Here is a 20,047-nt window from a genome sequence, read left to right as displayed (position 1 = left end):
AATGGATTTTAGGCACAAGGTCCCCAATGTATCTTCACTTAATAAGGTAAACGAGGAGTTTCATCGAGTCGGGTAAAGAATTATAATACGAAAGAATTTATACAGTCCATTCGATCTATGTTGAGACTAAAGTTCACCTTGGTTGAGTTTAGCAGAATACATAAACTCAAGTTTGGAAAGCTCCTCGTCAACTATTTTCTTGATGCTGATTGTTTCTCAGGATCATTATCCGAGTTAGAAGCCTGTAATAAAGAACGAAAGTGCCCTATAGAAACAAGCAGACATAAGCTGCTAGTTGGTAAGAAAGCGAGCAATAAAGATTAAAGAGTGAATACATGGTGTGGTTATTAGCTGTGGCGGACAACAAATCTAGATCGTCAATTGCAACAGTCATTTCAATGTTTTCAATGTACGAAAATGTGGACAGAAGGTATGAGTACTAATAAATTCGATGTAGCGTTCCTCCAGGCTCGCATGAGATGAGAAGGTGAATTCTACATGAATATTACCTTACAATTCCCAATTGGGGAGAAGGAGGGGAATGTGAATGGTAGGGTTCAAATCATGAAATGGTTATAAGAAATACACAAACTATAAAGAGGCTCATCACATGGTATAGAGATAAAGCGTACAATAAACCGGACCATACCTTTGCTTTCAGCAGCCATACATGACTTCTCAAATCTGGTCATTCTTTTGTACCATATAATAAGTGGTTTTTTTTAAAATCTGCAGCCAACTGAGACCAAGACGTGAATGCTGGATCTCAACCACATCCATCCAAGTGATCAACTTTATTTGGATACTTCACAGACAACATAAATATAGTGCAAGATCACAAATTCACAAACACTTCACAGACGTCATAAATATCTTTTTAACAAATCTAATTTTGATGAGACAAATCAATACAATTTCAATGGGAATTATCGTCAGATGCTAACAAAGATGACAATAAAAAAAAAGAAAGCATTACTAAAAAATTAAATGAAAAGTAGAATCCAGCAGACTAGAAAAGCTGGCGAAAATAAATTAAATCAGTTTAATTCAGCTGGTCCTTAATGTTAAGGGAGCACTAGGGAAACAGCCTCTTTACTCAACCTGGTCGCTATTTGTAAATTAGGATCAGGAAATTACAGATTACCATGCCATTTACTATGTCCATCTAGTTGGATCAAATAATAGACTGTATCATACAAAATATGGGCCTTCAGAAGTATCTGCCTATTCATGCAAGTTACTGTTACTCTATATACATACATGCAAAACCATGCTGAACATGCACATCATCATGAGATTATGACAGAATCTTGATGTTAAAAAGTTAATCCAGGAAGCTCACAAACACCAAAACGAAAAAGGCAACTCATCTGCATTCTCTGTTTTCAAAATGTGGATGTTAAAAGCTCTGCAGATATGCCCAACAAAACTTAATGTCCAACTGAGATTGGCATTCCATCCCTGACTAAAGCCACACCTCTTATGGTCAGAACCTATGCTCAACAAAGATTTAAATGGAAAAAGAAAGAGGGAAGGACAGAATAGGTAAAAAAGACTATGCATTAGTTTTAAGACGTCAAGAACCTCATAAGATATTTGGATAATATGGATCAAACTAGTAGTTAATGTCCAATTACCTTTGAAAATATACTTTCAACTCCCAGTCATTATCTCCCCAACACCACACAACCCCCCCCCCCCCCCCCCCCAACAAACAAAAAGAAAAGTGTCATTAAGGCCATATTTACACAATCCAGAGATGCAACTTGTCCTTCAAGCTTTCTAATTTTTGAGAGATTTAAGTGCAATCTCTATCTTCTGAAGCTCTGAAGAATGGCAAAGAAAAACTTCACACCAATTAGTAGTACCTTGTACAAGGAGGGTTATATCCCTCAGGATGCTGCACAACACCTGGAAAATTTCCATACGAGGGTCTTGGTGAGGGAGTTGAGAATGAAGACATTGGCCGAGGATTAGTTCCATAATGTGAACCTGAAGCAACCAATAAAAAAATCAGAAGACAACAGGCCAATAAAAAGCAAACAATAAACCAAAATATCAATCATCACTAGAAATCTAGAATGCTGTTATATCGGAAATCTGCAAGTCTAGGATTTGTTATCTCTTAAGAGAGAACTCAGAGAAGTTTTTAGCTTGCCAGTTGCAATACAAAAAGGCTGATTACAGTTCCACACACAGTAACGAGATCCAAATGTTGACCATTCCACAAATGGCTTAAAAGATTCACATTGTCACGCCCTCATTGCAACTGCCAAGGTATCAGCTCCCTTTTTTGGGAACAAATATATGCACATCTATATGTCAAAGATTGTTGGAGTAACTACCATAAGGAGGGCAAGCACCAGGACCATATGAGGGTGCAATGGGAGCCCGCACACTTTGAGGACCTCCAGCAGTATTGTATGTAAATGAAGACGGCCTCATAGTTCCAACGGGGGAGCCTTCAACCACAGTACTCCTATAAGGGTCAAACGTAGTATTCTTGACATCAAGGTTTCGTCTGCTGTACTGGTCAACAGCCCCATAGCTCTGGTATGGGTCGTTTCTACATCCAGGAATAGCACCAGAACTTCCGGAGTTCCCATTGTGTGGTGGAACGAAACTTTCATAAGAACTATAAGGTGCAGGTGCTCTAGGTACAGAGGGATACTGATAGCTTTGGTGTGCCCTAGAAAAAGAACCTTGTCCTTGATGTAGTGTCTTCTCCTGCTGCATTTTAAACAAAAGCTAATAATTAATAAGATGTTTTATTCAGACATAGGTAATATAAACACTTAGTAATTCAAATCTTAGAACCTAACAGCACTCTATCCACCTTGCCCATGAAAAGTTGAATACAGACACTAATTCATCAGTAGTGACCAGGATAAACTGGGCAAGTCCAACTTACTTGGTTTGTAATTCGGTACCCATAGTTCAGCAAATGAGGTAGACCCAACGCAGGAGGAGGATGAGAACTTTCCCAATGTCCACCAACTACTGAGTCAAGGGAACTAACATCAAAACCTTATTCATAGAATATAAGTTGTATGGTTAAATCCAGAGAAAAAGGGCTAGAGAAAAAAACTGATAAAACCTCCTTGATTTTGCACTGAAGGCTGCCCCACTGATGAAGCAACAAAAGTTTCCTCGTAATATGGTGCAGAGTTGGTATTTAGACCATGCTTCATCTCCTCTAAATATCTCTGTGATTCTACTTGACCCAGTTCAGCAAATATTACCTTACAAAATGGCCAACATCATCAGCCATACTATGATCTGTAGCAAGCCAAATGAACCAATAAAATGCCAGTTTTAGACAATCACCTGATCAAAAAATTCATCTGAACCAGGCATATCCTTGCTCTTGGGCAGAACATAATTAGCTGCCAAAAAAATTGCAAGCCCATATTAAAATCATAATGTATTAGGAATTGTACAACCAAAGCAATTAAAGATAATTATACAAATTGATAATTGAAGTCATAAAATACCTAACATATTGTTCACAGCATCAGCTGGAACTTCTTTTCCCATTTCTTTATATCTTTTATCCGCACGAAATTTCTGCTCCTCTGGTTTTGGAAAAACCACAACAGCAACCTGATTTGTCATATGAAAATCAAATCAATAGGTGAAATTATCCTTTTATAAATAACAGGAATGATATCATTGTGCAAGCACCTTGCGGAAATTTGCAAAGGGTCTCAATTTACGTTTGCGTGCACTCTTGAAAACATTAGTTTGATCAATAACATAGTTGTGAGGAGTTCTGGCGGCCCTGGACAGTAGGATATCAAATATTGCATTTGCTCGACTCATCAGGCGATCAAATCGTTCACCATAATTGTTCTTGCGCACTAGCCCAGGAACCTAAGAAGACAAATTAGTTTCATAATGCAGTTAAACAATTGAAGATTCAACAAAAAGGAATGCAGGCATTCGAAAATGTTTTCACATGAAAAGTAAGGACAATCTACAAAGCAAAAAAATGAACCTTCATCTGATCCAGAATCAGGTTTGTTCCAAGCAAAACGTAACGCTTTTCGGGATGTTCTTTCACCCATTTATCTGCCCATGTTGTCTTACCCGAAGCGGGTAAACCCACCATCATCATTACTTCACAATCCCTTACATCAGGGAAAACAGGTCCTTTTATTGCATTTCCATCTTCAAGAGCTGAAACCCAAGGTTTATACCCTTCTTCAGGAACAAGTCCATCTTCAGCGCTAAAATGCAATTGAACCACAACATTCTTTAATAGAACATGAGGAAAGAGGGCTGATTCCCATTGTAGCTCTTTCATGGCAGAATCCACCACTCCAAGACCCCTTGGACCAGCATCAAATTCCTTTGCAATGCCCAACCATTTTCCATTCTTGGAGAAGCCTATAGAAGCCAATGGTTTCCTTTCAAGATCTACCGCACAGACAATTGTATCTCCAACCCCAAACTTTTCACCATAATCCGAAAATTTTCCAGCAGTAGAAACTTTTCCTGTTCCCCCAAGACCAAAGCTGTGCTGAGTCTCCCCAAGGTTTCCTACTGCATCATCTCCTCTAGAAATACCAACACGACAGACATGCTGCTGATCTTGGGGTGTGTCTTCCATATTAACAGGCTGAGCTGAGACGACTTTACAACCAAAACAATACTTTCCCCCGGTGATTCCAAAATTTGCACGAGCACCAGACCAGCAATAAGCAAACCCCTCCTCATGAAGGGCAGAACCTTTAAGACCATCATTTCCAATGTCGAAATCTGAATAAATGATAACATCAGACACAAAAAATCAAACACCTAGAAAAAGATTTCATAATTCACATAGCTTTGAGTTTAGCGCAAACTAACTGGAAAACATTGTCCTGTTAAGTACTTTATTATTATTATTATTATTATTATTATTATTATTATTTAAAAGTATTCACACTTGTATTTAACAAAAAATATCACACACAGAGCAGATTTATAGAATAAAGGTGACATATCAGAGGCCTAGCTCCTTTTACTCTAATCCACTTCACATGCAGAGAATAAATTCTATAGAATCATAATGCTTATAACTATATTTTCGCTGCATAGACACTTGTATAGGTTCATTTAGCTCATCTTTTGTTCTACTTCCAAAAATCATCATCTTTGAGTCCAATACATTTCATCCTTACCACATACAAAAAAATCTCAAGCATTCGCATTCTTAGAACGCCAAAGTTTAATCATCATTGATGGTTTATTAATGAATATTGAGAGGAAAATTATTACTTGAGAACAAATATTAGACCTTAAACAAAGAATTAGAGGAACAGAGAAATTATTAAGAAAAAAAGAATACCTAAGTTGCAATCAGCGTGATTGAGAACCACGGAGTTCCTGCAAGGCTGTGTTTTTGGAGAATCCAAACCATCAGCATCAGACCTTATCCTTTTGGACTCAGGTTGTTCAGATTCCGGTTCGTCTTCAGGTTGGAACTCGCGTTTCGTGGACGCCATTTGCAAGCGTTGAGAGAAATAGAATAAGCGCGAAATGAAATGGAGCAAGCGATGTAGTTAACCGCCTTTTATAGCGATAACAGAGAAGTGAAGTGAATCAAAGGACTGTCGTTTTGATTAAGTATCCTAAACGCCGGTGAAAATATAAACCGACTCCTTTTGGGGCTGGGCCTTTCCAGAGACATCGTTGAGCTATGAGCCTGTGCAAGGGCTGATGGTGATGGGCTATTGTTGGGCTTGGCCCAATGAATACACCCAAATGGTTGCCCTTTGTGCTCCGTCTGCTCTTTTACCTGTACTTTAAAAGTTTTTCACAGTAAATTTTTTTTTATCTCACCTTATTAACAAAAAGAAAATGATGGTGAGATAAGTTTTAAGAAATTATAAAAATAATTATTATATTTAATAAAAATAAAGATAATATAAAAAAATTAATTAATACTTCTTAATTTTTTAAAATGATATATAATTTTGAACAAAATAATTTTTAAAAATAATAAATAAAAATAAATGAAAAGAGTATTTATATTAAACTAAATAAAAAAATCTAAATTTTATAAATTTCTTCGATTTTAATTAAATTTTTAATTTTATCAATTTGATCTTAAATTTTTTTTTCTCTCTTTCCTATAAAAATAGCCTTACTCCTATTTTTATATGAATTAAGGAAATATAATTAACATAATTAAAACAATAAATTTTGTTTATTCTTTTCCTAATATATTGTCTACTTACATTACTCTATTAAAAATTAAATAACTCATATTACTGAATTATTCTTACAACTAATAGATTTCATCTTTTCAATACATATTAAATAGGCATATTAGTAAACTAATAAATAAATTATTATTTTAAAAAGAATTAATTCAAGAAAATAAAAAAAAAGTAAGTAAGCCAATCTCATTAATTTTAATTTTTGCAATAAATTTAATTAAAATAATTAAATTCATTAATTGACAAAAATAATTCAAATCTTTTAACTCATTATCAAATTTGACAATCCTTTTAAATTTTATTAATAACTTTTAATATTTTCATTAATTTTAATAAATTTCTATTAATAGAAAAGTATTTAATAATTAAATAATATATCTAATATTTTTATCTCATAGATTTAATAATTTTTTAAAGTTTTTTTAAAAGAGATTTATATATTAAATTTTAAATATTAAATTTATAACATTAAAAAGTTTGACGTAAAAAACTTATAAAGGTATATATTATTTAGCCTAAATATTATTATTGTTGTAATGATAATTAATTAAGTTTATAAAATTGTGAGCAACTGAAGGTAATAAAGAATAAAGTGATCAATCATTCCATTTGTTAAAAAATAATCGAATTAAATCTATTAATTTTTTTTTTTAAATTTAAAAAGTATGAGAGAGCGGATAAAACAAAGGTTATATATTTCATAAATAGCCAAAAGATTGTTATTTGGGAAAATTTCTATGTAATTGTCAAGTGAAGTCTTCTTCTTATATACAAACTAAATCAAAGAGGTAACAATCACAAGAAGATAGTTTTCAACAAATTAACAACAATTAGCTACCAATAACTCATAACAGAGAAGAACAAAATAAATGCAACTGATATTGCTAACTAACTAATCACCATCATCTTGAATATTGGTTAACAAGAAGTCTATACTTTCAATCAGAGACAAATGAAAAAAAAAAAAAAAACCCTCCAAATCAAAAGGGATATTACTCTTTATTCTGCATAGAAATGAGATGATCTCTGGTGTTTAAACATATTGCTCTAAGTTTAATACACGTTCTATTGATTCTCAATCAAAACCAGATGTTAAAGTTTGATTTAAGTAGAGTACATCTGGTGTGAACACCTTGCGTTACCTAAAGATGAGGTAAACCTACAGCGTTTACAAATAAGATCCAGCACAGCTAACAGCTGTCTCTCAATACTGATACTGTCCTCAATATTCTGCATCAAGATTATTCTGTTTCCATATCTATCAATACTTCCACTTGTCACTCCTAAGAACAGGCTTGATTAGCTCCCCTTAACTGCTCAGTCCTCATTTTAAACATAAACATAGACAAGAAACTGAAAGGGTAGTAAAGATAAAAAATGAATCAATCGTTCTTCATTTTATTAAGCACAAATCGTATGCGGATGTACGCTACGATTATTTTTTTTCATTCTTTATCGAATCAGAAGGGCAAAGATTGCACTTGAACAAATGTGTCACTAACCCCACATGTACACTCACAAAGATACAAACAAGCCACTCCCTATCTTCAATGCAAGAGTTGAAGAATAAACTTCGGCTTGTAAAGATTCGTGCCATGTACAGAGAACACCCAAAACGAGATCTGATGAGACCCAGAACTCCAGTCGTCCTCCTATTTACAACAAACAACAAATCCGTGTTATATACAATACGCTTCTCTTGTTCTCACACTTCCTCTGTTGCCATGAACAACCCCTTCTTTGGAGAAGCAAATAATGCCACTGATATGTCAGCGAGCTTCTTCCCATTTAGTCGCGACCTGAAAGAGCGCTGTTGCTTCGGTGCATTTGGGGCCTCAATTTCATCCAACTCATTTGGGTTTTCGAAATCAATTGGAGTTCGAAAAGCAGGAGTCTTTCTTGGTGTACTATAGGCGAAGTGCCATTTTTTAGCAACCATAGTCTGTTAATCCAAACAAAGCAAAGCATAATCATTCACTAATCAAACCAAGAAAATATTAATTAACAATTAGGACTAAAACACAATTCAACTACACTTACAGATTCTCTGATTACTTTAGATACATGGAAAAGCTGCTTCAAATCATCATGATCCACACCACAGAGAATCCTAATCTGAAAACAAAAATAGAAATAATAATCACTAACCGTTCAATTCTAACTCAGCAAACAAATTATTGGAGCTAAAGAACTTAACATAACACTAACCAGAATATCCTGAGGCAGGCTTTCGAGCGCAGATTTCTCAGGCTCTAGACTGCAAACCCTTTTCAATGGAGTTTTGACAGGCGAATCAAGTACCATCGAATCCGTATTGTTATCAATTAAAACCCTTTTCCTCCCAAAGCTTCGCGTGTGTTTCACCAACCCTAAACCAAACCCTTCTTCACCATCAAATCCAGCACGCCTTGACTTCATTGAATTACTCCTCTTTCCCAATGCCATATTCCAACAAATATTCAAAATTCCAAATAACAAACCTTCTTTCCTAAATCTGAAACACAAAACAAAACACCCAAAATCACATTTAGATTACGCTAATTGCAATTAGAAATAGGAACAACAATCACAACAGAATAAAAAAAAAATAAAAAATAAATTAAAAAAAAACCTTTGTGAAAGCGGAAACTGTATTTCCAAGAAAATATTAGCAAATCTCCGAGAAGAATAGACAAACTTTTATAAACCCTAAATTTGAGAGAAATTTGGGAGAGAATGATCCTGTTAAGGTAAAACCCTTTTAAATTGCCAAAAATGTAGATTCAACTGTTTCAGTTTTGCTTTCAAAATGTAAAGTAGCACTTATATAGGAGGGGAAAGATAGTGTTCAGCTCTTCTTAAAATTATATAATATAATAAATAAAAATAAAAATAAGGTAAATATCTACGCGGTTAAAGCCAGAATATGCTGGAGTCTTCTTGATAAAAAAAAAAATCTCCCTCGTGTGGGTTACAGATTGAAGCCATCCTTGTGGCGGTTAAAAATAAAATAGTGACATAGAGGGAAAACTAGCCGTTTGAATTAGACACGTGGAGGAAGATGAGTCGAAATAGGAAGCAACTTCTGTGGTGCTTCTCGTGATGACGTGGCTATCTGGTCGGTCCAAGTCGGCTGCGTCGGTGTCTTCTCGAACACGTATTTGAGTTTTTTACTTTTTTTTTTTTTTAATTTTGAAGCCGTGTGCTGTGGGATTTGTCTATAGTGACAGGTGAAGCAAAGCTTGATACCTACGTGGCAGAAAGGTAGTGGTTAGTGAAGTAGTTTTTTTGTCTGCTGCGTTAATGGGCGGCAAGGATCCGATGCGGATGTACTGAGGAGAAGAAGAGAGAGGTAGTTGAGCGGTGGGCGGGCAATGGTTCGTTTGACTGAAGATTCCAAAACGGCGGCTGACTGGCGTTGGTTGGTTAGTTTACGGGTTGTACACGATGGTAATCTAAAAAGAGAGTCAACAACACGTCAATATACTTATTATTTTACCTTTCATGAGTGGGCTAAGACAAAGCATGTTTTTTCCACTTTAATTAACGCCAAAGAAAACACACATGGGAATAGATTGCAGGGGAAGGTAATTTTTACTGATTTAATATATTAAATTAAAATAAAATTTATATTCATTTTATTTTTATGAAATTAAAAATATTATTTATTTATTTTTTAATTTAAATTTAAATTTAAATACCTTATAACTTTAAAACCATTCGAATGCTACCATCCATTCATCCATGAGATGTTATCAATAATAAGAAGCTTCGATTTGCCCAAAACATACAACATCAAGATCTCTTGTTCAATGTCATAGTCTTCACCTATTCCTATCATATGTCAGATTATCATTAACTAAACTCTGATATCTACAAAATGTAAGTACAAAAACTTCCACAATGACTATAAAATGTTAAAGAATTATAATTCCTTGGCTTCCTAGGATTAGACTGAGACTCTGTTTAGCAATAATTTTGACAATAATATTTAGTTATTTTTTATTATGTTTAAAATATTAACTTTCACATTTATATAATTTAGTAATATAAATATTTATATTAGTATTTAAAAATTGAGAAAATACGTTATAAAATGTTACTTCTCTTAACTTTTAAGGCCTGTAAAAAAAAAAAAAAAAACACATCAATTAATAATAAATTTCTAAAGAAAATGAATCATTGTATATATATCCTAATATCACCATATTATTGGATAAAATAACTCATAAATACAAGATTTGAAATTAATGTTATAGGGGTTTGAGTGCAAATAAATATTAAATATTTCCCCTCTTCTTAATGTTATATATTGATGGAAAAATGAGAAATGTAAAAATTTTGTGGGTCAAAAAGGATGTGCAAAATTAATTAGGATAAATTACCTTTTTTTTTTGTCTCTTGTTATATCATAATTAATATTTGGATCCCTATATTTTGAAAAATATATGAAAACATCTTTAAGCTTTTGTTTTATCATGCACTTTTCTCTATTCATCCATTTTTGTTTAGGGAATTAAAAGTTGGCCATTAAGAGACTAAAGTATTAATAATAGTAAAATTTGAGGAAAGTTTTTATAATAGTAAAACTCAAAGATAAAATAATAATTTATCTTAAGAGATATTAATATATTTTAACTCTTCATTGTTAATAATTAATAAAAATTTAGGAAAATTGATGGGGAAGGAAAGTGCTTAATATTTGGAAAAATAATAATAATTTAACCAATTATTTATTTTTTGGACAATTATCATCTTAGAAGGGAAAGTGTTGCTATACCCACTTCAATTGGGTTCTAAAGGCAAAACCCATTATAGGATAAGAAATCAATATTTTTAATCAATACAAAAATTAAAAAATTCTTACAAAAATTAAAAAAAATTTTCAAAATTTTAAAAGAGTTTTATCAATTAAAATTTAAAAATTAAATTGATAAAATTAAAAGATTTGATTAAAATTTCAAAAACTCATAAAGGTATAGCATTTAGCCGAAATATATATTTTTTTTCGAATTAGCCTAAATATTATAATGGTTGAGTGATTTCAAATGTATTAGTTGGCTCATTTAATCAAATTCGTAAAATCGTGAGCAACTGAAAGTAATAAAGAATAGGATGAGCAATCGCTTCGTTTGGTTAAAAAATGAGCGGAATCGAATCCATTAAACTCTTTTAAAAAATTTACAAAAATTGAGAAAGCATATAAAAAATGCAACATCTTGGAAATAGCCAAACAATTATTTTTTGAGAAAATTAAAATTTAAAGATTAAATTGATAAAATTAAAAAGTTTGATTAAAAATTAAAAAAAAATTATAATATAATATTTAGCCTAAATATTATTATTGTTGCAGTGATTTTAAATGTATTAGATAGTCATTTAATCAAATTCATAAAATCATGAATAATTGAAAGTAACATAGAATAGGGTGAGCAATTGTCCCATTTGGTTAAAAATGAATAGAGTCAAATTTCTTAAACTCTTTAAAAAAATTAAGAAAATTTGAGAGAGCAGATAAAAAAAAAGGGAATGTCTTCATGAAATAGCCAAATGATGATCATTTAAAAAGGTCAAATGATAAAAAAACAAAAACTCAAATTCTGCGAGTTTTGTCAATTATAATTAATTTTTTTTTTTTTATCAAATTTGACTCATGTTAATTGTGGCTAAGTCTCAAATTGGATAAATTGTGGCCTAATTTGAAACTCACAATTTCTTAGGAAATAGTCAAATGATTGTCATTTGAAAGAGTCCCAAGTGAAAAAAAAAAAGTTCAAATTTTGTGATTTTATTAATTATAATCAATTTTTTTTATTAATTTTTATCTAATTTAAAATTTTTATATTAATTATGGTCCAAATCTCTAATTGAATAAAGTGAACGCTGATATAACAGTTGATCCGAAAATATTAATAATAGCAAATTCTATATATTTACTTTATCTATAGCGGTTAAATAATTTTGACTTTATTTTGTTAAATTAATAATAAATATTTATATTACTTTATATAATAAAAAATTAATAATTTTTTTTTTATCAATTTTAGTATAATTTGAAACTTTCGTGTTAATTGTGATATAAATCTCTAATTAGGTAAAGTGAACGCTGATATGACAGTTAACATAAAAAAATATTAATTTTTTATATATTGTTACTTAGTGACAAATAAAGTGACATGGACTTTAATAAAAAAAAAAGCCAAAACTTTTTTTTTTTACTTTCGTCGATAATAGCAAATTCTATATATTTATTTTATCTATAGTCACTTAATTTTGTTAAAAACTAATATTTTATTAAGTGACATAGTTATTAAAAATGAATATTTATATTACTTTATATAATAAAAAATAATTTTTTTTCCTTTCCCTCCTCTTTTTTTTTTGGTATTTATTAAAATTATTTATAAAAATAAATAATTTTTATTTATAAAAAATTAAAATTCATGTAAAAAAGTTAATAATAATAATAATATAAGTGAATGTGTAGAGGAGAGGGAGAGAGTGGTAGGTGTAGTAATAATTTTAGTAAGAAAGGAGGACAGAAGGATATTTTTAATTTTCAATAAATAAAATTTTAGCTATTTTTATAAATAAATTTTATAAATATTGACAAGAAAAATATGAGGAGGGTGGAAAATTTTATTTTTTATTGTACTAAATAATATAAATATTTATTTTTGATAATTGTATGACACAATAAAATATTGATTTTAACTAAGTTATATTAAAATTAATTAATTAATTATAAATGAAGTAAACTGATAAAATTGATAATAATTAATAAAAATTAAATACTTTTAATTTTTATTATTATTAAAATTACGTTATATCAGTAATAATATATACCAGTAATAATATAAAATAATATTTTTATTACACCAATTATGATTCAATAACAACACGTCAAAAGTTTAAAATTTATATCACATTAATTATTATGTCAATAATAATATATAAAAAATTAATCTTTATACCACATCAATACTCAATTTATTCAAACGTCATAATAAACATAAAAATTTTAAATTAAACTAAAATTTACAAAAAAAAATTTAAGTATAATCAATAAAATTCACAAAGTTTGAAATTTTTTACTATTAGGCCTTTGAAAAAATTAAAATTTAAAAATTAAATTAGTAAAATTAAAATATTTGATTAAAAGTTAAAAAAACTTATAACACTTAGCCTCAATATTGTTATTATTGCCATGATTTCAAATGTATTATGTGTTTCATTTAATTAGTTCATAAGGGAAAATAAGTTCAAATAAACCTTAAACTTTTTATTAAAGACAAGAAAAAAGCTTAAAATAACTTTTACTTCAAATTAATCCACATCTCTTTACATAAGTCTAAATTAATCTAATTTAATAAAATATTATTTTTTATAATAAAATATATATATATTTAATTTTTATATATTACAAATTATTAAATATTTTTAATCAATACAAAAATTTAAAAAAAAAAATCTTACAAACCCAGAATCCCGCGAACAGAAATCATCATCTTCTCCTTCTCACTCTCAAATCTCTGTTTCCTCCTCCTACTCCTCCTCAAGCGAAGGATGCATCCATAACCCCAAATCAGACGTTCGCTGCCTTTCATCCACTGCCAAGACTCGAACACATAACCCCAGATCAGACCTCCTTCTTCTTCGATAACTGCTCCTTCATCCCACCTGCTTCGTGTAATAATCAGAACCCACATGAATCAGAAAGAAAAATCATGGAAATTGGGAGGTAAAGGAGGGGGGGAGTTGTTGGGAGAGTGGCTGTGATCCTCCCCGCCCATGGAGAGAGGGATTCCATGGGGAGTGTTGTTGCCAGTTTTGAACATTGAGTGGATAGCCGGATTGGAGAAATTGCAGGAAAGAAATGGCCTCTCCTTCTCCTTCTCCTTGTTTGGAGTCTTAAAAGGGGAAAGGGTTGAGGTTAGCAAATGATGAAGTATAGAAGTTTCAACAGCAACCCAAATTTTGGTTCTGTAAAGAAGAGAAGAGAAGAAGAAAGGATAGAGTAGAGCCTCTGGAGACTGTGTGTGACTAGCTGATGGTAGAAGAGACTGAAACTAGCCTTAGCCATATTGCTGTGGGTTAATTTGCTTTGGTAAGAGTTGAAGTGAAAACAATGTGTTCATTGTTGCGTTTAATTGCTGGGTTAGCAACAAGGTAAAGGATAGGATGAGCAATTGCCATATTTGATTTAAATAACCAAATGATTGTCATTTGAAAAAATTTAGAAATTAAAGATTAGGTTGATGAAATTGAAAAATTGGGCAAAAACATCTTAAAAAACTTATTAACATATAGCATTTAGCATAAAATATTATTATTGTTGCAATGATTATAAATGTATTAGTTGCCTCATTTAATTAAATTCATAAAACTGTGAACAACTAAAGATGATAAAGAGGAAGGTAAGCAATTGATCCATTTGATTAAAAATGAATTAAATTGAATTTATTAATTTTTTAAAAAATTTTTAAAAAATTGAGAGGTAAAAAAAAAATCTTCTAAAAATGGTTAGATAATTGTCATTTAAAAATTAAAAAGTGAAGCTTAAACTTAAAAAGAATATATAACCATAACTTAAATTTTATTATGTTATTATTGTTGCTGTGATTTCAAATGTATTAGGTGGGTCATTTAATCAAATTTATAAACTATGCACAACTGAAAATATAAAGAATAGGGTGAACAATCGTTCTTAAACAATGAATTGAATCTAATCCATCAAACTCTTTTGAAAAATTTGAGAGTGCAAATTTGATAGGGGTTGGCAAGTTCTTTGGGAAACAGCCAAATCATTGTCATTTGAAAAAATTTCATTGATTGTCTCGATTATTTCATGTAAGATAGTGGATAGCCTATATGAAATGATAAATTAATAGTGAACAAACATGTATACACAATGATTCTAAAAAATTATAATCACCAAGTAATTATTATTTTAAAAAAATTTTGATAACTATATTTATATACTTATCAACAACGATATCCCTACTTCACTATATAATTTTTCCAAGTCATGTCTGCTTCTTATATACAACCGTAAACCAAGAAGGCAACAATTACAAGAAGATAACCTTCTTCAACAATCTAACAATAACTAGCCACCGATAACCCATAACAGAAGAACAGAATAAATGCAACTGATATTGCTAACTAACTCATCATCATCATCTTGATTACGGGAGAAGCTATGAAAAAAAATCCAAATCAAAATCAGAATTAGGGAGAAGCTATGAGTACTCTTTGTTCAAAATCTAGTGAACATAGTGACACATCTTTGGTATGACCATTAAAGTGCCATCAGAAAACGCTCTCTTGTGTTTAAACACATTGCTCTAATTTAATACAAGTTTTATTGATGTTCGAACAAAACCAGATGTAGTTTTAGTTTCACTAGTGTACAACTGAGTCAACACCTTGCCTTTTCCAATGATGAGCTAAACCTAAACCTTACAAGCAAGACGCAGCCCAAACAACAACTGTCTCTCAATACTGATTCTGTCTCCAATATTCTGCATCAAAATTATTCTGTTTCCATGTCTATGTAACTCCCACTTGTCAATGCTAAAAATGGGCTTAATTGACTTCCCTTTAACTGCTCATACCTCATTTTCTTTAACTCCAAATTAACAATTAAATTTAAGCAAATATTTAAACATAAACAAGAAACTGAAAGGGCAGCAAAATATAAAATGAATCAATCCTTCTTCATTTTATTAAGCACAAATCGTATGCAAATGTACACTATGATTTTTTTTTTTTTTCATTCTTTATCGAATCAGAAGGGCAAAGATTGCACTTGAACAAATATCTTGCTAACCCCACATGTACACTCACAAAGATACAAACAAGCCAATCCCCATCTTCAATGCAAGGGTTGAAGAATAAACTTTGACCTGTAAATATTCTACCAATGTACAGAGAACGCCCAAAACGATATCTGATAAAACCCAGAACTCCAGTCGTCCTCCTATCTACAACAAACAACAAATCCGTGTTATATACGATACGCTTCTCTTGTTCTCACACTTCCTCTGTTTCCATCTTCTTTGGAGAAGCAAATAATGCCACTGATATGTCAGCGAGCTTCTTCCCATTTAGTCGCGACCTGTAAGAGCGCTGTTGCTTCGGTGCATTTGGGGCCTCAATTTCATCCAACTCATTTGGGTTTTCGAAATCAATTGGAGTTCGAAAAGCAGGAGTCTTTCTTGGTGTACTGTAGGCGAAGTGCCATTTTTTAGCAACCATAGTCTGTTAATCCAGACAAAGCAAAGCATAATCATTCACTAATCAAACCAAGAAAATATTAATTAACAATTAGGACTAAAACACAATTCAACTACACTTACAGATTCTCTGATTACTGTAGATACATGGAAAAGTTGCTTCAAATCATCATGATCCACACCACAGAGAATCCTAATCTGCAAACAAAAAGGAAATAATAATCACTAACCGTTCAATTATAACTCAGCGACCAAATTATTAGAGCTAAAGAACTTAATATAACACTAACCAGAATATCCTGAGGCAGGCTTTCAAGCGCAGATTTCTCAGGCTCTAGACTGCAAAGCCTTTTCAATGGAGTTTTGACAGGCGAATCAAGTAGCATCGAATCTGTAATGTTATCGATTAAAACCCTTTTCCTCCCAAAGCTTCGCGTGTGTTTCACCAACCCTAAACCAAACCCTTCTTCAGAATCAAATCCAACACGCCCCGACTTCATTGAATTACACCTCTTTCCCAATGCCATATTCCAGCGAATATTCAAAATTCCAAATAAAAAATCTTTCCCAAATCTGGAACCCAAAACAAAACACCCAAAATCACATTCAGATTATACTAATTACAATTAGAAATTAGAACAACAATCACAAAAAAAAAAAAACTTTATGAAACCAGAAACAGTATTTCTAAGAATATATTAGCAAATATCCAAGGAAAGACAAACCTTTATAAACCCTAGATTTGAGAGAGAAAGTGATCCTGTTAAGGTAAAACCCTTATAAATTGCGTTTACAATGAACACAGAAGCGACAGTACTCCACTCCTTAAGACCACCTTTGGCAGTAATTAAAATTACAAATAGAATATATAATAGTAATAAATAAATAAATAAATAAATAATAAAAAATAAAATGGTAAATATCTACGCGGTTAGCGCCAGAAAATGCTGGAGTCTTCTAATAAAAAAGATCTTCCCTCGCGTGGGTTGAAGATTAAAGTTATCCTTTTGGCGGTTAAAAATAAAATAGTGAGATGGAGGGAAAGCTAGCCGTTTGAAATGGACACGTGGACGAAGATGAGTCGAAATATGAAGCAACTAGTGTGATGCTGCTCGTGATGACGTGGCTATCCGGTCGGGCCAAGTCCGGTGAGTCGGTGTCTTCTCGAACACGTTTTTGTGTTTTTATTTTTTTTTTAAGACGTGTGCTGTGGGATTTGTTTATAGTGACAGGAGCAGTGCTCGTTATACACGTGGCAAGAAGAGAGTGGTTACTGATGTAGGTGATGCATGGATGATGCGATAGTGGCCAGTGGGTGGTGAGGATCCGATGCGGATGTACGGAGGAGGTGGATGGTAAGTTTACTCTCTTTTTAGTGGTTTACGGGTTGTACACGTTGACTTACCGTTATCAACTGTATTTAAAAGTTGAATTAAATACACCCTTAGATTTACTGTTAATTTACTTATTAAAATTAAAAATAATATATTTATTTAAAATTTCTCTTTAAATTATTTTTTATTTAAAAATGTAATTATTAATTTTAAATAATGTTTAACAGAATAATTTTATCTTAAAATATATAATTATTTAAAATTTAAATAGAAGATAAAATAAAAGTAAATATAATTAATTAGTATGTAAAATTTACAATTTTTAAAATATTTAAAATTTTATTTCAATTTATCTTCTTCATTTGATTAGTATATAAAAATTTGTAAAATTTAAAATATTTAAAATATCGGTTTTTATCTTATTCAATATTAACTTATAAACTCACATATCAGTTTTCATTTTTATTTCTTCTATGAATATTAGATTAAAAATAATATAAGAAAAGATCTTTTAATGTTTTTAAAAATTAGATTAAAAATGTCATTTGTCAAATTAAATATATATTAATAAAAAATACACTTGGATTCATCATTAATAGAAACTTAACATATTTAAAAATAATAATTTTATTTAAAAATTTAACTTTAATTTAATTTTATATAATGTTTAATTGAATAATTTTATCTTAAAATATAGAGTTATTTAAATTTAAAATATAAGATAAAATGAAAGTAAATATATTTAATCAGTTTATAGAATTTACAAAATTAAAAATATAATATATATATATATATATATATATATTATTTAAAAATATAAAGTATTTGAAATTTCATTTCAAAAGCAAAATTAATTTAGATAAGATTTAGAAAATCTAAAATTTCATTTTAACTTATTTTTTATTAATTAAAATTTTAATTATTGATATTAGATAATATTTAATTTAATAATTTTATCTTAATTAATTAAAATTTTATTTTAACTTATATTTTTTAATTATAAATTTAATTAAAAATGAATTGACACTTCTATTCACCATTAATCAACAATGGGAAAAATTAATTATTTTATTTAAAAAATATAAAATATAATAATTCTATTTTTAAGAATATTTTTTATAAAATTTTTCATACATTTATTTTATGATTTTGATTTAAACCAAATACCAGTGAATTAATATATATTAACATAAAAACTAATACAGTAACTAAATTTTTTTTATCAAATTATAAAAAAAATAATTCAATTAATTAAAGTTCACTTGATTTAGGTTAAATAAAAATTAAAAATAAAATTTAAAATTATAAATGCACAAGGTGAATAACTAGTGGGAAGGGAATAAATTGCATATTACTGATTTATTTTTATCAATAAATTAAAACAGAATTTATATTCATTTATTTTTATTAAATTAAAAACAATATTTATTTATTTATTTATTTTTAATTAAATTTTAATAACTTAGCTATATAATATATAAATATGTGAGGAGAAAATATTAGCTTTGGCCTAATTATCCTTCATTATTTATAGTATTTATAATTATATTTTTTAATATTTAATTTAATTTTAGAGTTTATATAAATCTAAAATTCTTAATCCTATTTATATTTAAAGTCTACTTAATTAAATTTTATTATAATATCATTTTAAATAAAATTTTATAAAAATACATTCATAATTTATATTATTTACAAAAATATGAAGATATTTTATTTATATAAATAATTTTTTAATGAATCCTAATAAATTTTTATCTCTATCTTATAATTATTTATATAAAATTATTTTAATATAATTATATTTAAATTTATGTAAAAAAATAAGAAAAAATTAATATTTATCAGCAAAATGTATGAACTCTTTTATTAATATTTTTAAAATTTTCATTTAATTTAATCTCTTATAAGTTTATTAAAAAAATATTTCATATAAAATAAATTTATATTTTTCTTAATTATAGATATATTTCTAAAATTCTTAATTATTAGATTAATATATAAATTAGTTCTAATTAAAATTGAATTAATAAATCTTATGTAAACACTATAAATCTTACGGACAAAAAAATTTATATCCGTTGATGTATAAAAAATATTTAATTAGTATATGATATATATAAAAATTATATGAATTTAAAAGTTTTAAATAATATATAATTACGTATAAAGTATAAAAAATAAATTATATATATGAAAAAATTTTTAAAAAATAAACATATATTATTTAAAAAATTAATAATTAACGGAATATATTAAGTTTAAATTTAATTATAAAATTAATATAATT

General features: G+C 29.4%; 3 protein-coding genes across 6 annotated transcripts; all 3 read right to left on the bottom strand.

Moving 5' to 3' along the window:
• Nucleotides 1-1,539: 1,539 nt before the first annotated feature.
• LOC110651516 (uncharacterized) lies at nt 1,540-5,563 on the bottom strand. Of its 4 annotated transcripts, none has more exons than XM_021806873.2 (9): nt 5,333-5,563; nt 3,998-4,761; nt 3,685-3,873; nt 3,495-3,603; nt 3,328-3,386; nt 3,098-3,242; nt 2,912-3,000; nt 2,346-2,730; nt 1,540-1,992 (listed from the first exon to the last, which is right to left on the bottom strand). In XM_021806873.2, exons 1-9 carry the CDS (start codon nt 5,487-5,489, stop codon nt 1,859-1,861), a joined length of 2,031 nt encoding a protein of 676 aa, XP_021662565.2. In that variant the 5' UTR covers nt 5,490-5,563; the 3' UTR covers nt 1,540-1,858. The 4 variants fall into 4 exon arrangements, with proteins under 4 accessions (XP_021662565.2, XP_021662568.2, XP_021662569.2 ...); XM_021806876.2 differs by having other exon boundaries at nt 1,707-1,992; nt 2,346-2,727; nt 5,333-5,548; XM_021806877.2 differs by having other exon boundaries at nt 1,707-1,992; nt 2,346-2,727; nt 2,912-2,997; nt 5,333-5,548.
• A 2,014-nt stretch (nt 5,564-7,577) lies between these two features.
• Nucleotides 7,578-9,157, bottom strand: LOC110651518 (F-box protein At1g61340). Its single transcript, XM_021806878.2, has 4 exons — nt 8,818-9,157; nt 8,415-8,700; nt 8,247-8,321; nt 7,578-8,148 (listed from the first exon to the last, which is right to left on the bottom strand). The coding sequence occupies exons 2-4, from the start codon at nt 8,649-8,651 to the stop codon at nt 7,912-7,914; spliced, it is 549 nt and encodes a 182-aa protein (XP_021662570.2). The 5' UTR covers nt 8,652-8,700; nt 8,818-9,157; the 3' UTR covers nt 7,578-7,911.
• Nucleotides 9,158-15,885: 6,728 nt separating this feature from the next.
• On the bottom strand, nt 15,886-17,308 carry LOC110650392 (F-box protein At1g61340). Its single transcript, XM_058130345.1, has 4 exons — nt 17,149-17,308; nt 16,714-16,996; nt 16,547-16,621; nt 15,886-16,448 (listed from the first exon to the last, which is right to left on the bottom strand). The coding sequence occupies exons 2-4, from the start codon at nt 16,948-16,950 to the stop codon at nt 16,221-16,223; spliced, it is 540 nt and encodes a 179-aa protein (XP_057986328.1). The 5' UTR covers nt 16,951-16,996; nt 17,149-17,308; the 3' UTR covers nt 15,886-16,220.
• Nucleotides 17,309-20,047: the final 2,739 nt, after the last annotated feature.

The sequence above is a fragment of the Hevea brasiliensis genome, chromosome 11 (genome assembly GCF_030052815.1).
Source record: "Hevea brasiliensis isolate MT/VB/25A 57/8 chromosome 11, ASM3005281v1, whole genome shotgun sequence".
In the NCBI taxonomy this organism is placed as follows: Eukaryota; Viridiplantae; Streptophyta; class Magnoliopsida; order Malpighiales; family Euphorbiaceae; genus Hevea; species Hevea brasiliensis.
Note: the sequence above shows the minus strand (reverse complement) of the source record. Positions and strands in the feature narration are given on the sequence as shown.

Excerpts from the sequence above, each read along its gene's own strand:
- LOC110650392 (XM_058130345.1), bottom strand. The coding sequence starts at position 16,950 with ATGGCATTGGGAAAGAGGTGTAATTCAATGAAGTCGGGGCGTGTTGGA. Across the intron at positions 16,622-16,713 it reads GCCTGCCTCAGGATATTCTG|ATTAGGATTCTCTGTGGTGT; the intron begins GTTAGTGTTATA and ends TTTTGTTTGCAG. Across the intron at positions 16,449-16,546 it reads CTACAGTAATCAGAGAATCT|ACTATGGTTGCTAAAAAATG; the intron begins GTAAGTGTAGTT and ends CTGGATTAACAG.
- LOC110651518 (XM_021806878.2), bottom strand. The coding sequence starts at position 8,651 with ATGGCATTGGGAAAGAGGAGTAATTCAATGAAGTCAAGGCGTGCTGGA. Across the intron at positions 8,322-8,414 it reads GCCTGCCTCAGGATATTCTG|ATTAGGATTCTCTGTGGTGT; the intron begins GTTAGTGTTATG and ends TTTTGTTTTCAG. Across the intron at positions 8,149-8,246 it reads CTAAAGTAATCAGAGAATCT|ACTATGGTTGCTAAAAAATG; the intron begins GTAAGTGTAGTT and ends TTGGATTAACAG.
- LOC110651516 (XM_021806873.2), bottom strand. The coding sequence starts at position 5,489 with ATGGCGTCCACGAAACGCGAGTTCCAACCTGAAGACGAACCGGAATCT. Across the intron at positions 3,243-3,327 it reads CAGATGAATTTTTTGATCAG|GTAATATTTGCTGAACTGGG; the intron begins GTGATTGTCTAA and ends CCATTTTGTAAG. Across the intron at positions 1,993-2,345 it reads TGGTGCTTGCCCTCCTTATG|GTTCACATTATGGAACTAAT; the intron begins GTAGTTACTCCA and ends TGGTTGCTTCAG.